Below are 16,869 nucleotides of genomic sequence, written 5' to 3'. Positions count from 1 at the left end.
TTAGAAACATATGGTTGGACTGTCTACTGTCTGTTTGTTTAGAAACATATGGTTGGACTGTATACTGTCTGTCTGTATAGAAACATATGGTTGGACTGTCTACTATCTGTCTGTTTAGAAACATATGGTTGGACTGTCTACTGTCTGTTTGTTTACTGTCTGTTTGTTTAGAAACATATGGTTGGACTGTCTACTGTCTGTTTAGAAACATATGGTTGGACTGTCTACTGTCTGTTTGTTTAGAAACATATGGTTGGACTGTCTACTGTCTGTTTAGAAACATATGCTTGGACTGTCTACTGTCTGTATAGAAACATATGGTTGGATTGTATACTGTCTGTCTGTTTAGAAACATATGGTTGGACTGTCTACTGTCTGTTTAGAAACACATGGTTGGACTGTCTACTGTCTGTATAGAAACATATGGTTGGACTGTCTACTGTCTGTTTGTTTAGAAACATATGGTTGGACTGTCTACTGTCTGTTTAGAAACACATGGTTGGACTGTCTACTGTCTGTATAGAAACATATGGTTGGACTGTCTACTGTCTGTTTGTTTAGAAACATATGGTTGGACTGTCTACTGTCTGTTTGTTTAGAAACATATGGATGGACTGTCTACTGTCTGTATAGAAACATATGGTTGGACTGTCTTCTGTCTGTTTGGAAGCATATGGTTGGACTGTCTACTGTCTGTTTGTTTAGAAACATATGGTTGGACTGTCTTCTGTCTGTTTGGAAGCATATGGTTGGACTGTCTACTGTCTGTCTGTTTAGAAACATATGGTTGGACTGTCTACTGTTTACTGTCTGTATAGAAACTTATGGTTGGGCTGTCTACTGTCTGTCTGTATAGAAACATATGGTTGGACTGTCCACTGTCTGTTTAGAAACGTATGGTTGGGCTGTCTACTGTCTGTTTGTTTAGAAACATATGGTTGGACTGTCTACTGTCTGTATAGAAACATATGGTTGGACTGTCTTCTGTCTGTCTGTATAGAAACATATGGTTGGACCGTCTACTGTCTGTCTGTTTAGAAACATATGGTTGGACTGTCTACTGTCTGTCTGTTTAGAAACATATGGTTGGACTGTCTACTGTCTGTTTAGAAACATATGGTTGGACTGTCTACTGTCTGTATAGAAACATATGCTTGGACTGTCTACTGTCTGTTTAGAAACATATGGTTGGACCGTCTACTGTCTGTATAGAAACATGTGGTTGGACTGTCTACTCTCTGTCTGTATAGAAACATATGGTTGGACTGTCTATTGTCTGTATAGAAACATATGGTTGGACTGTCTACTGTCTGTCTGTTTAGAAACATATGGTTGGACTGTCTACTGTCTGTATAGAAACATGTGGTTGGACTGTCTACTGTCTATTTAGAAACATATGGTTGGACTGTCTACTGTTTACTGTCTGTATAGAAACATATGGTTGGGCTGTCTACTGTCTGTCTGTATAGAAACATATGGTTGGACTGTCCACTGTCTGTTTAGAAACGTATGGTTGGACTGTCTTCTGTCTGTCTGTATAGAAACATATGGTTGGACTGTCTACTGTCTGTCTGTTTAGAAACATATGGTTGGACTGTCTACTGTCTGTTTGTTTAGAAACATATGGTTGGACTGTCTACTGTCTGTATAGAAACGTATGGTTGGACTGTCTACTGTCTGTCTGTTTAGAAACATATGGTTGGACTGTCTACTGTCTGTTTGTTTAGAAACATATGGTTGGACTGTCTACTGTCTGTTTGTTTAGAAATATATGGTTGGACTGTCTACTGTCTGTCTGTATAGAAACATATGGTTGGACTGTCTTCTGTCTGTTTAGAAACATATGGTTGGACTGTCTACTGTCTGTTTAGAAACATATGGTTGGACTGTCTACTGTCTGTTTAGAAACATATGGTTGGACTGTCTTCTGTCTGTTTAGAAACATATGCTTGGACACTCTACTGTCTGTATAGAAACATATGGTTGGATTGTATACTATCTGTCTGTTTAGAAACATATGGTTGGACTGTCTACTGTCTGTATAGAAACATATGGTTGGACTGTCTACTGTCTGTTTGTTTAGAAACATATGGTTGGACTGTCTACTGTCTGTTTGTTTAGAAACATATGGTTGGACTGTCTACTGTCTGTTTAGAAACATATGGTTGGACTGTCTTCTGTCTGTTTGGAAGCATATGGTTGGACTGTCTACTGTCTGTCTGTTTAGAAACATATGGTTGGACTGTCTACTGACTGTCTTTATAGAAACATATGGTTGGACTGTCTACTGTCTGTTTGTTTAGAAACATATGATTGGACTGTCTGTCTGTTTGTTTAGAAACATATGGTTGGACTGTCTACTGTCTGTTTAGAAACACATGGTTGGACTGTCTACTGTCTGTATAGAAACATATGGTTGGACTGTCTACTGTCGGTTTGTTTAGAAACATATGGTTGGACTGTCTACTGTCTGTTTGTTTAGAAACATATGGTTGGACTGTCTACTGTCTGTTTAGAAACATATGGTTGGACTGTCTTCTGTCTGTTTGGAAGCATATGGTTGGACTGTCTACTGTCTGTTTGTTTAGAAACATATGGTTGGACTGTCTTCTGTCTGTTTGGAAGCATATGGTTGGACTGTCTACTGTCTGTCTGTTTAGAAACATATGGTTGGACTGTCTAATGTCTGTCTTTATAGAAACATATGGTTGGACTGTCTACTGTCTGTCTGTTTAGAAGCATATCGTTGGACTGTCTACTGTCTGTCTGTATAGAAACATATGGTTGGACTGTCTACTGTCTATTTAGAAACATATGGTTGGACTGTCTACTGTTTACTGTCTGTATAGAAACATATGGTTGGGCTGTCTACTGTCTGTCTGTATAGAAACGTATGGTTGGACTGTCTACTGTCTGTTTGTTTAGAAACATATGGTTGGACTGTCTACTGTCTGTTTGTTTAGAAACATATGGTTGGACTGTCTTCTGTCTGTCTGTATAGAAACATATGGTTGGACCGTCTACTGTCTGTCTGTTTAGAAACATATGGTTGGACTGTCTACTGTCTGTCTGTTTAGAAACATATGGTTGGACTGTCTACTGTCTGTATAGAAACATATGGTTGGACTGTCTACTGTCTGTTTGTTTAGAAACATATGGTTGGACTGTCTACTGTCTGTTTAGAAACATATGGTTGGACTGTCTACTGTCTGTTTAGAAACATATGGTTGGACTGTCTACTGTCTGTTTGTTTAGAAATATATGGTTGGACTGTCTACTGTCTGTCTGTATAGAAACATATGGTTGGACTGTCTACTGTCTGTTTGTTTAGAAACATATGGTTGGACTGTCTACTGTCTGTTTAGAAACATATGCTTGGACTGTCTACTGTCTGTATAGAAACATATGGTTGGATTGTATACTGTCTGTCTAGAAACATATGGTTGGACTGTCTACTGTCTGTTTAGAAACACATGGTTGGACTGTCTACTGTCTGTATAGAAACATATGGTTGGACTGTCTACTGTCTGTTTGTTTAGAAACATATGATTGGACTGTCTGTCTGTTTGTTTAGAAACATATGGTTGGACTGTCTACTGTCTGTTTAGAAACACATGGTTGGACTGTCTACTGTCTGTCTGTATAGAAACATATGGTTGGACTGTCTACTGTCTGTTTGTTTAGAAACATATGGTTGGACTGTCTACTGTCTGTTTAGAAACATATGCTTGGACTGTCTACTGTCTGTATAGAAACATATGGTTGGATTGTATACTGTCTGTCTGTTTAGAAACATATGGTTGGACTGTCTACTGTCTGTTTAGAAACACATGGTTGGACTGTCTACTGTCTGTATAGAAACATATGGTTGGACTGTCTACTGTCTGTTTGTTTAGAAACATATGATTGGACTGTCTGTCTGTTTGTTTAGAAACATATGGTTGGACTGTCTACTGTCTGTTTAGAAACACATGGTTGGACTGTCTACTGTCTGTCTGTATAGAAACATATGGTTGGACTGTCTACTGTCTGTTTGTTTAGAAACATATGGTTGGACTGTCTACTGTCTGTTTAGAAACATATGCTTGGACTGTCTACTGTCTGTATAGAAACATATGGTTGGATTGTATACTGTCTGTCTGTTTAGAAACATATGGTTGGACTGTCTACTGTCTGTTTAGAAACACATGGTTGGACTGTCTACTGTCTGTATAGAAACATATGGTTGGACTGTCTACTGTCTGTTTGTTTAGAAACATATGGTTGGACTGTCTGTCTGTTTGTTTAGAAACATATGGTTGGACTGTCTACTGTCTGTTTAGAAACACATGGTTGGACTGTCTACTGTCTGTATAGAAACATATGGTTGGACTGTCTACTGTCGGTTTGTTTAGAAACATATGGTTGGACTGTCTACTGTTTACTGTCTGTATAGAAACATATGGTTGGGCTGTCTACTGTCTTGTCTGTATAGAAACATATGGTTGGACTGTCCACTGTCTGTTTAGAAACGTATGGTTGGACTGTCTACTGTCTGTTTGTTTAGAAACATATGGTTGGACTGTCTACTGTCTGTATAGAAACATATGGTTGGACTGTCTTCTGTCTGTCTGTATAGAAACATATGGTTGGACCGTCTACTGTCTGTCTGTTTAGAAACATATGGTTGGACTGTCTACTGTCTGTTTAGAAACATATGGTTGGACATATGGTTGGACTGTCTTCTGTCTGTTTGGAAGCATATGGTTGTACTGTCTACTGTCTGTCTGTTTAGAAACATATGGTTGGACTGTCTACTGTCTGTCTTTATAGAAACATATGGTTGGACTGTCTACTGTCTGTTTGTTTAGAAACATATGGTTGGACTGTCTACTGTCTGTTTGTTTAGAAACATATGGTTGGACTGTCTACTGTCTGTTTAGAAACACATGGTTGGACTGTCCACTGTCTGTATAGAAACATATGGTTGGACTGTCTACTGTCTGTTTGTTTAGAAACATATGGTTGGACTGTCTACTGTCTGTTTGTTTAGAAACATATGGATGGACTGTCTACTGTCTGTATAGAAACATATGGTTGGACTGTCTTCTGTCTGTTTGGAAGCATATGGTTGGACTGTCTACTGTCTGTTTGTTTAGAAACACATGGTTGGACTGTCCACTGTCTGTATAGAAACATATGGTTGGACTGTCTACTGTCTGTTTGTTTAGAAACATATGGTTGGGCTGTCTACTGTCTGTCTGTATAGAAACATATGGTTGGACTGTCCACTGTCTGTTTAGAAACATATGGTTGGACTGTCTACTGTCTGTATAGAAACATATGGTTGGACTGTCTTCTGTCTGTCTGTATAGAAACATATGGTTGGACCGTCTACTGTCTGTCTGTTTAGAAACATATGGTTGGACTGTCTACTGTCTGTCTGTTTAGAAACATATGGTTGGACTGTCTACTGTCTGTTTAGAAACATATGGTTGGACTGTCTACTGTCTGTTTAGAAACATATGGTTGGACTGTCTTCTGTCTGTTTAGAAACATATGCTTGGACACTCTACTGTCTGTATAGAAACATATGGTTGGATTGTATACTATCTGTCTGTTTAGAAACATATGGTTGGACTGTCTACTGTCTGTATAGAAACATATGGTTGGACTGTCTACTGTCTGTTTGTTTAGAAACATATGGTTGGACTGTCTACTGTCTGTTTGTTTAGAAACATATGGTTGGACTGTCTACTGTCTGTTTAGAAACATATGGTTGGACTGTCTTCTGTCTGTTTGGAAGCATATGGTTGGACTGTCTACTGTCTGTCTGTTTAGAAACATATGGTTGGACTGTCTACTGACTGTCTTTATAGAAACATATGGTTGGACTGTCTACTGTCTGTTTGTTTAGAAACATATGATTGGACTGTCTGTCTGTTTGTTTAGAAACATATGGTTGGACTGTCTACTGTCTGTTTAGAAACACATGGTTGGACTGTCTACTGTCTGTATAGAAACATATGGTTGGACTGTCTACTGTCGGTTTGTTTAGAAACATATGGTTGGACTGTCTACTGTCTGTTTGTTTAGAAACATATGGTTGGACTGTCTACTGTCTGTTTAGAAACATATGGTTGGACTGTCTTCTGTCTGTTTGGAAGCATATGGTTGGACTGTCTACTGTCTGTTTGTTTAGAAACATATGGTTGGACTGTCTTCTGTCTGTTTGGAAGCATATGGTTGGACTGTCTACTGTCTGTCTGTTTAGAAACATATGGTTGGACTGTCTAATGTCTGTCTTTATAGAAACATATGGTTGGACTGTCTACTGTCTGTCTGTTTAGAAACATATGGTTGGACTGTCTACTGTCTGTCTGTTTAGAAGCATATCGTTGGACTGTCTACTGTCTGTCTGTATAGAAACATATGGTTGGACTGTCTACTGTCTATTTAGAAACATATGGTTGGACTGTCTACTGTTTACTGTCTGTATAGAAACATATGGTTGGGCTGTCTACTGTCTGTCTGTATAGAAACATATGGTTGGACTGTCCACTGTCTGTTTAGAAACGTATGGTTGGACTGTCTACTGTCTGTTTGTTTAGAAACATATGGTTGGACTGTCTACTGTCTGTTTGTTTAGAAACATATGGTTGGACTGTCTTCTGTCTGTCTGTATAGAAACATATGGTTGGACCGTCTACTGTCTGTCTGTTTAGAAACATATGGTTGGACTGTCTACTGTCTGTCTGTTTAGAAACATATGGTTGGACTGTCTACTGTCTGTATAGAAACATATGGTTGGACTGTCTACTGTCTGTTTAGAAACATATGGTTGGACTGTCTACTGTCTGTATAGAAACATATGGTTGGACTGTCTACTGTCTGTTTAGAAACATATGGTTGGACCGTCTACTGTCTGTATAGAAACATGTGGTTGGACTGTCTACTCTCTGTCTGTATAGAAACATATGGTTGGACTGTCTATTGTCTGTATAGAATCATATGGTTGGACTGTCTACTGTCTGTATAGAAACATGTGGTTGGACTTTCTACTCTCTGTCTGTATAGAAACATATGGTTTGACTGTCTATTGTCTGTTTAGAAACATATGGTTGGACTGTCTACTGTCTGTCTGTTTAGAAACATATGGTTGGACTGTCTACTGTCTGTTTGTTTAGAAACATATGGTTGGACTGTCTACTGTCTGTTTAGAAACATATGGTTGGACTGTCTACTGTCTGTTTAGAAACATATGGTTGGACTGTCTACTGTCTGTTTGTTTAGAAATATATGGTTGGACTGTCTACTGTCTGTCTGTATAGAAACATATGGTTGGACTGTCTACTGTCTGTTTGTTTAGAAACATATGGTTGGACTGTCTACTGTCTGTTTAGAAACATATGCTTGGACTGTCTACTGTCTGTATAGAAACATATGGTTGGATTGTATACTGTCTGTCTAGAAACATATGGTTGGACTGTCTACTGTCTGTTTAGAAACACATGGTTGGACTGTCTACTGTCTGTATAGAAACATATGGTTGGACTGTCTACTGTCTGTTTGTTTAGAAACATATGATTGGACTGTCTGTCTGTTTGTTTAGAAACATATGGTTGGACTGTCTACTGTCTGTTTAGAAACACATGGTTGGACTGTCTACTGTCTGTCTGTATAGAAACATATGGTTGGACTGTCTACTGTCTGTTTGTTTAGAAACATATGGTTGGACTGTCTACTGTCTGTTTAGAAACATATGCTTGGACTGTCTACTGTCTGTATAGAAACATATGGTTGGATTGTATACTGTCTGTCTGTTTAGAAACATATGGTTGGACTGTCTACTGTCTGTTTAGAAACACATGGTTGGACTGTCTACTGTCTGTATAGAAACATATGGTTGGACTGTCTACTGTCTGTTTGTTTAGAAACATATGATTGGACTGTCTGTCTGTTTGTTTAGAAACATATGGTTGGACTGTCTACTGTCTGTTTAGAAACACATGGTTGGACTGTCTACTGTCTGTCTGTATAGAAACATATGGTTGGACTGTCTACTGTCTGTTTGTTTAGAAACATATGGTTGGACTGTCTACTGTCTGTTTAGAAACATATGCTTGGACTGTCTACTGTCTGTATAGAAACATATGGTTGGATTGTATACTGTCTGTCTGTTTAGAAACATATGGTTGGACTGTCTACTGTCTGTTTGTTTAGAAACATATGGTTGGACTGTCTACTGTCTGTATAGAAACATATGGTTGGACTGTCTTCTGTCTGTCTGTATAGAAACATATGGTTGGACCGTCTACTGTCTGTCTGTTTAGAAACATATGGTTGGACTGTCTACTGTCTGTTTAGAAACATATGGTTGGACTGTCTTCTGTCTGTTTGGAAGCATATGGTTGTACTGTCTACTGTCTGTCTGTTTAGAAACATATGGTTGGACTGTCTACTGTCTGTCTTTATAGAAACATATGGTTGGACTGTCTACTGTCTGTTTGTTTAGAAACATATGGTTGGACTGTCTACTGTCTGTTTGTTTAGAAACATATGGTTGGACTGTCTACTGTCTGTTTAGAAACACATGGTTGGACTGTCCACTGTCTGTATAGAAACATATGGTTGGACTGTCTACTGTCTGTTTGTTTAGAAACATATGGTTGGACTGTCTACTGTCTGTTTGTTTAGAAACATATGGATGGACTGTCTACTGTCTGTATAGAAACATATGGTTGGACTGTCTTCTGTCTGTTTGGAAGCATATGGTTGGACTGTCTACTGTCTGTTTGTTTAGAAACATATGGTTGGACTGTCTTCTGTCTGTTTGGAAGCATATGGTTGGACTGTCTACTGTCTGTCTGTTTAGAAACATATGGTTGGGCTGTCTACTGTCTGTCTGTATAGAAACATATGGTTGGACTGTCCACTGTCTGTTTAGAAACATATGGTTGGACTGTCTACTGTCTGTATAGAAACATATGGTTGGACTGTCTTCTGTCTGTCTGTATAGAAACATATGGTTGGACCGTCTACTGTCTGTCTGTTTAGAAACATATGGTTGGACTGTCTACTGTCTGTCTGTTTAGAAACATATGGTTGGACTGTCTACTGTCTGTTTAGAAACATATGGTTGGACTGTCTACTGTCTGTATAGAAACATATGGTTGGACTGTCTACTGTCTGTTTAGAAACATATGGTTGGACCGTCTACTGTCTGTATAGAAACATGTGGTTGGACTGTCTACTGTCTGTCTGTCTAGAAACATATGGTTGGACTGTCTACTGTCTGTTTGTTTAGAAACATATGGTTGGACTGTCTACTGTCTGTTTGTTTAGAAACACATGGTTGGACTGTCTACTGTCTGTATATAAACATATGGTTGGACTGTCTACTGTCGGTTTGTTTAGAAACATATGGTTGGACTGTCTACTGTCTGTTTGTTTAGAAACATATGGTTGGACTGTCTACTGTCTGTTTAGAAACATATGGTTGGACTGTCTTCTGTCTGTTTGGAAGCATATGGTTGACTTTACTGTCTGTTTGTTTAGAAACATATGGTTGACTGTCTTCTGTCTGTTTCATATGGTTGGACTGTCTACTGTCTGTCTGTTTAGAAACATATGGTTGGACTGTCTAATGTCTGTCTTTATAGAAACATATTGTTGGACTGTCTACTGTCTGTATAGAAACATATGGTTGGACTGTCTACTGTCTGTCTGTTTAGAAACATATGGTTGGACTGTCTACTGTCTGTATAGAAACATATGGTTGGACTGTCTACTGTCTGTTTAGAAACATATGGTTGGACTGTCTACTGTCTGTATAGAAACATATGGTTGGACTGTCTACTGTCTGTTTAGAAACATATGGTTGGACCGTCTACTGTCTGTATAGAAACATATGGTTGGACTGTCTACTGTCTGTCTGTTTAGAAACATATGGTTGGACTGTCTACTGTCTGTATAGAAACATATGGTTGGAAATTGTCTGTATAGAATCATGGTTGGACTGTCTACTGTCTGTATAGAAACATGTGGTTGGACTTTCTACTCTGTCTGTATAGAAACATATGGTTTGACTGTCTATTGTCTGTTTAGAAACATATATAGCTCAGTTTAGAGCATGGCGCTTGTAACGCCAGGGTAGTGGGTTCGATCCCCGGGACCACCCATACGTAGAATGTATGCACATGACTGTAAGTCGCTTTGGATAAAAGCTGTCTGCTAAATGGCATATATTATATTATTATTATATGGTTGGACTGTCTACTGTCTGTATAGAAACATATGGTTGGACTGTCTACTGTCTGTATAGAAACATATGGTTGGGTCTACTGTCTGTATAGAAACATATGGTTGGACTGTCTACTGTCTGTTTAGAAACATATGGTTGGAACTGTCTGTATAGAAACATGTGGTTGGACTGTCTACTGTCTGTCTGTCTAGAAACATATGGTTGGACTGTCTACTGTCTGTTTGTTTAGAAACATATGGTTGGACTGTCTACTGTCTGTTTGTTTAGAAACACATGGTTGGACTGTCTACTGTCTGTATATAAACATATGGTTGGACTGTCTACTGTCGGTTTGTTTAGAAACATATGGTTGGACTGTCTACTGTCTGTTTGTTTAGAAACATATGGTTGGACTGTCTACTGTCTGTTTAGAAACATATGGTTGGACTGTCTTCTGTCTGTTTGGAAGCATATGGTTGGACTGTCTACTGTCTGTTTGTTTAGAAACATATGGTTGGACTGTCTTCTGTCTGTTTGGAAGCATATGGTTGGACTGTCTACTGTCTGTCTGTTTAGAAACATATGGTTGGACTGTCTAATGTCTGTCTTTATAGAAACATATTGTTGGACTGTCTACTGTCTGTATAGAAACATATGGTTGGACTGTCTACTGTCTGTCTGTTTAGAAACATATGGTTGGACTGTCTACTGTCTGTATAGAAACATATGGTTGGACTGTCTACTGTCTGTTTAGAAACATATGGTTGGACTGTCTACTGTCTGTATAGAAACATATGGTTGGACTGTCTACTGTCTGTTTAGAAACATATGGTTGGACCGTCTACTGTCTGTATAGAAACATGTGGTTGGACTGTCTACTCTCTGTCTGTATAGAAACATATGGTTGGACTGTCTACTCTCTGTCTGTATAGAAACATATGGTTGGACTGTCTATTGTCTGTATAGAATCATATGGTTGGACTGTCTACTGTCTGTATAGAAACATGTGGTTGGACTTTCTACTCTCTGTCTGTATAGAAACATATGGTTTGACTGTCTATTGTCTGTTTAGAAACATATGGTGGTCCTTCTGTAGCTCAGTTGGTAGAGCATGGCGCTTGTAACGCCAGGGTAGTGGGTTCGATCCCCGGGACCACCCATACGTAGAATGTATGCACACATGACTGTAAGTCGCTTTGGATAAAAGCGTCTGCTAAATGGCATATATTATATTATTATTATATGGTTGGACTGTCTACTGTCTGTATAGAAACATATGGTTGGACTGTCTACTGTCTGTATAGAAACATATGGTTGGACCGTCTACTGTCTGTATAGAAACATATGGTTGGACCGTCTACTAACCCTGTCTCCCTTCCTCCGCTCCCTCCCTCACTCTCCTCCTAATCCCAACCTATTTCCTTTTCAAAACATTACTTCTGTGGTGTCACTCCGTTCAACAGTCCAGATTGCTTCCTGTTATCTGATGCATGGTTCCATCTAGTGGCAATAGAGGGGAGTGCAGTTGCTTTGCGACTTGAACTGCAGTTCCTGTTTGTTTTTTTCACCTTTATTTAACTGCGCCCTGGCCAAGATAAAGCAAAGCAGTGAGACAAAAAACAACAACACAGAGTTACACATGGAATAAACAAACATACAGTCAATAACAATAGAAAAATCTATATACATTGTGTGCAAATGAGGTAAGATTACGGAGGTAAGGCAATAAATAGGCCGTAGTGGCGGAATAATTACAATTTAGCAATTACATTTAAGTCATTTAGCAGACGCTCTTATCCAGAGCGACTTACTAATTGGTGCATTCACTGGAGTGATAGATGTGCAGAAGATGAATGTGCAAGTAGAGATACTGGGGTGAAAAGGAGCAAAAAATATATATATAGTATGGGGATGAGGTAGGTAGATTGCGTGGGCTATTTACAGATGGGCTATGTACAGGTGCAGTGATATGTGAGCTGCTCTGACAGCTAATGATGGAGATATGAGTCTCCAGCTTCAGTGATTTTTGCAATTCGTTCCAGTCATTGGCAGCAGAGAACTGGAAGGAAAGGCGGCCAAAGGAGGTGTTGGCTTTGGGGATGGCCAGTGAGATATACCAGCTGGAGCGCATGCTACGGGTGGGTGTTGTTATGGTGACCAGTGAGCTGAGATAAGGCGGGGCTTTACCTAGCAGAGACTTATAGAACCTGGAGCCAGTGGGTCTGGCGACAGATATGAAGCGAGGGCCAGCCAACGAGAGCGTACAGGTCGCAGTGGTGTGTGGTATATGGGGCTTTGGTGACAAAACAGATGGCACTGTGATAGACTACATCCAATTTGTTGAGTAGAGTGTTGGAAGCTATTTTGTAAATGACATCGCCGAAGTCAAGGATCGGTAGGATGGTATGTTTGGCAGCATGAGTGAAGGATGCTTTGTTGCAAAATAGGAAGCCGATTCTAGATTTATTTTTGGATTGGAGATGTGTAATGTGAGTCTGGAAGGAGAGTTTACAGTCTAACCAGACACCCATGTATTTATAGTTGTCCACATATTCTAAGTCAGAACGGTCCAGAGTAGTGATGCTGGTCGGGTGGGTGGGTACGGACAGCAATCGGTTGAAGAGCATGCATTTAGTTTTACTAGCATTTAAGAGCAGTTGGAGGCCACAGAAGGAGAGTTGGCATTGAAGCTTGTCTGGAGGTTAGTTAACACTGTTAATGTCTCTTGTTCTTCAAAGCTCTTGAGGAATGACCAGTGTGATAATACTAATAATCTAATAATAATAATAATAATCCCCCTCCCTCTCTCTCTTTTCTTCTCTTTTCTTCTCTTTTCTTCTCTTTCTCTTCCTCTCTCCAGCCAAGTCCATCCTGAAGAAGGCTAAGTGTGAGCAGGGTGGGCGGGGCAACGTGACCTTTGACATGCTGACAGTGTTCCTGTTCCCGCGGTGCCAGGGCTTCAACAGCGTGCCCAGTAGGGGGGGCTGTTCCCTGGGCATGATGCAGCGCCACAGCGCCCTCCGCAGGTACACCCTGGACGAGTACGCTGTGGAGCAACACACCCTCCGGCGGGAGAAACTCCTCGACCGCCTCCGAGAGGAGAAACTGGATGCTCTCAAACAGAAGGTCAGACCTGGGAGATGTATGTATTGAGGCCTTGACTGAGTACAGGGAGATGTATGTATTGAGGCCTTGACTGAGTACAGGGAGATGTATGTATTGAGGCCTTGACTGAGTACAGGGAGATGTATGTATTGAGGCCTTGACTGAGTACAGGGAGACGAGACACACAGTTCCCCATGTCTGGGTTCGCTAATGCAGTGATGTCTGATTCTTTCACATGAGTTGGTGTTGAGCACTTTGTTTAGTTGATTATAACTTCCTGAGAACATGTTTACGTGTATCACAATGATCCCCCGTCTCTCCCTCGCAGCTGACGAAGGGAGGCACGGTGGAGTCAGAGGAGGCTGACCACCTCACCGTCGAAGACATCCCAGAGGACGAGATGGACATTAGCAGCTGTAACCTAGACGACGGCTCCTTCCTCCACCCCTACCCCTCCAAGAGGAGACATGCCCTGCTGAAGGCTGCGGGGGTGAAGGTGGAGAAGGAGGAGAAGAGACAGCTGCAGCAACTCAGAGTGTCCAGGGAGGACTGTGGGTGTGACTGCCAGGGTTTCTGTGAGCCAGAGACCTGCGCCTGCAGCCTGGCAGGCATCAAGTGTCAGGTAAGACACTTTGCTAATGAAAACTCACATATGAACATTTATTCAACTTCAATGTTAATAGTATCCTGATGTCTCATGTTTTAAATACTTTATATTCTTAACAATATGAGCAGTGGTTATTTGTCCACTGTAATACAATATTCTGAACCCTCAGGGACAAAGCGGAACCTGATTTATTTTATTTTTACGTCCTCTTCTCTCCCCAGATGGACCAGTCGTCATTTCCCTGCGGCTGCACTAAGGATGGCTGCGGTAACCAGGAAGGTCGTAAAGAGTTCAACTCCAGCCGGGTTCAGACCCACTACATCCACACCATCATGAAGCTAGAGCTGGAGAAGAGACTGGAGGAGACGTCTGGACCAGAGGAAGAGGACCTGGAAGAGACCGCCCCATGTCACTACTACAACCCCTTGTCCGACCGCTCCTCCTTCCACTTCATCTCAAAGCTGGCGGCGGTCAGGGAGAACAGCTGTAGTAGCGACATGACCGACTCCTCTGGGGGGAGTGAATACTCAGAGGAAGGGGCGGAGTTAGTGGTGGGGTTAGGGCGGCACTCCCGGGAGGATGGCCCTCTGCTGGATGATGTGGATGAGAATGGACTGAGCCACATCCTCAGCTTCAGTGACATCGATGACAACGACGACTACAATGTAAACAACCGCGTTGTCAATGACAACCGCTGCTGCCCCGAGCAACGTCTACAGCAACAGCCGTGGATGTTGACAGGGTTTATCGCGGCAGACTTCCAAGAGGATAATAACAATCTAGAGGTGCACAGAGACAACCGGGCCATGGCCATAACACAACTGTTAGATGATAACGCTAACCAAGGCAACGCTCTGTTCCACCACAGTGGCTGCAGTGTTCCCAACATGCCCTCTTCCTCAGTAGACTGCCCCAACAACCCCTCTTCCTCAGTAGACTGCCCCAACAACCCCTCTTTCTCAGTAGACAGCCCCAACACCCCCTCTTCCTCAGTAGACTGCCCCAACAACCCCTCTTCCTCAGTAGACTGCCCCAACAACCCCTCTTCCTCAGTAGACTGCCCCAACAACCCCTCTTCCTCAGTAGACTGCCCCAACAACCCCTCTTCCTCAGTAGACTGCCCCAACAACCCCTCTTCCTCAGTAGACTGCCCCAACAACCCCTCTTCCTCAGTAGACTGCCCCAACAACCCCTCTTCCTCAGTAGACTGCCCCAACAACCCCTCTTCCCCTCTTCCTCAGTAGACTGCCCCAACAACCCCTCTTCCTCAGTAGACTGCCCCAACAACCCCTCTTCCTCTGTAGACTGCCCCAACAACCCCTCTTCCTCAGTAGACTGCCCCAACAACCCCTCTTCCTCTGTAGATGGCACCGCTGTCAGCCTGTCCTCAGAGTCTGACCTGGAGTTCTTTGATGGTTTCTGTCTGGGTCCTTCCTCTCTCTACAACACCCTAAAGGAATACCAACACATGGACAGCTTCTTTCACTTCCAGTTGCCTAGTTACCCCAGCAGCCAATCACAGGCCAGTGACCCTGGGGCCTGTCTCCTGGAGTCTCTGATTGGTCTGTCAGAATCTGTCCCAGAACCCCCTGCAACGTTCAGACAATCAACCGGACCTGAACTGCCAACTGTGTTCTGGGCTATGTAGTGAATTAGGGGGGACGGTAGGTAAACTGCTGTTGGAAGAAGCTGTGATTTCTCCCCTATCTATTGTTAATGTGATTTCTCCCCTATCTATTGTTAATGAGATCCCGTTCTTGCCTACCAAATCTTAGCAAAAGCAGTTGGTAATTGTTGCTGTATGAAATGGCAGCGAACATTTAATTTGGAAAAAAGAAAGTGAAACTAACATAAACGTGAACGCTCGATTGTGTAATCTGAGTCATGTATCTGTGACCATACGCTGATGTCGTGTGCTGGAGCCTGCCCCTCTACACTAACACAGAGGGTAACTGGTGGGACTTTTTCTAGCTTTAGGAAGCAGACTGTTGTGGCCATTGAAACACTGTGTTGCATTCACACACACAGAGACACACACACAGAGACACACACACAGAGACACACACACAGAGACACACACACAGAGACACACACACAGAGACACACACACACACAGAGACACACACCCACACAGAGACACACACCCACACAGAGACACACACCCACACAGAGACACACACCCACACAGAGACACACACCCACACAGAGACACACACCCACACAGAGACACACACCCACACAGAGACACACACCCACACAGAGACACACACCCACACAGAGACACACACCCACACAGAGACACACACCCACACAGAGACACACACCCACACAGAGACACACACCCACACAGAGACACACACCCACACAGAGACACACACCCACACAGAGACACACACCCACACAGAGACACACACCACACAGAGACATAACCCACACAGAGACCACACCCACACAGAGACACACACCCACACAGAGACCCACACAGAGACACACACCCCACAGTGTTTCATCCACACAAGACACACTAGAATCACAACGTCCTCATAATGGTGCCCAAGGCTCTGCTCCGTGTTGACCCAGCAGTCCCTCCGTGTTTCATCCTTGGTCAGCAATGGTTATCTGGTGTGGTACAGCAGTCCCTCTGTAAGCCCCTTGGTCAGCACTTTATCTGGTATGGTACAGCAGTCCCTCCGTAAGCCCCTTGGTCAGCACTTTATCTGGTATGGTACAGCAGTCCCTCCGTAAGCCCCTTGGTCAGCACTTTATCTGGTATGGTACAGCAGTCCCTCCGTAAGCCCCTTGGTCAGCACTTTATCTGGTATGGTACAGCAGTCCCTCCGTAAGCCCCTTGGTCAGCACTTTATCTGGTATGGTACAGCAGTCCCTCCGTAAGCCCCTTGGTCAGCACAGCAGTCCCTCCGTAAGCCCCTTGGTC

The 16,869-nt window shown here is 42.2% G+C and overlaps 1 protein-coding gene across 1 annotated transcript in view; it reads left to right on the top strand.

Annotated features, from left to right (window-relative positions):
- The window catches only part of csrnp1b (cysteine-serine-rich nuclear protein 1b), a 61,328-nt gene extending 45,276 nt beyond the window's left edge, over positions 1-16,052 (top strand). Inside the window, exons 3-6 of the mRNA XM_046290912.1 lie at positions 13,083-13,348; positions 13,656-13,949; positions 14,156-14,804; positions 15,269-16,052. Coding sequence (XP_046146868.1) covers positions 13,083-13,348; positions 13,656-13,949; positions 14,156-14,804; positions 15,269-15,582 — 1,523 coding nt within the window. The 3' untranslated portion in view covers positions 15,583-16,052. The remainder of the gene's footprint in view (positions 1-13,082; positions 13,349-13,655; positions 13,950-14,155; positions 14,805-15,268) is intronic.
- Positions 16,053-16,869: the final 817 nt, after the last annotated feature.

Source organism: Oncorhynchus gorbuscha, linkage group LG12 (assembly GCF_021184085.1).
Source record: "Oncorhynchus gorbuscha isolate QuinsamMale2020 ecotype Even-year linkage group LG12, OgorEven_v1.0, whole genome shotgun sequence".
NCBI classification, from domain to species: domain Eukaryota; kingdom Metazoa; phylum Chordata; class Actinopteri; order Salmoniformes; family Salmonidae; genus Oncorhynchus; species Oncorhynchus gorbuscha.
Note: the sequence above shows the minus strand (reverse complement) of the source record. Positions and strands in the feature narration are given on the sequence as shown.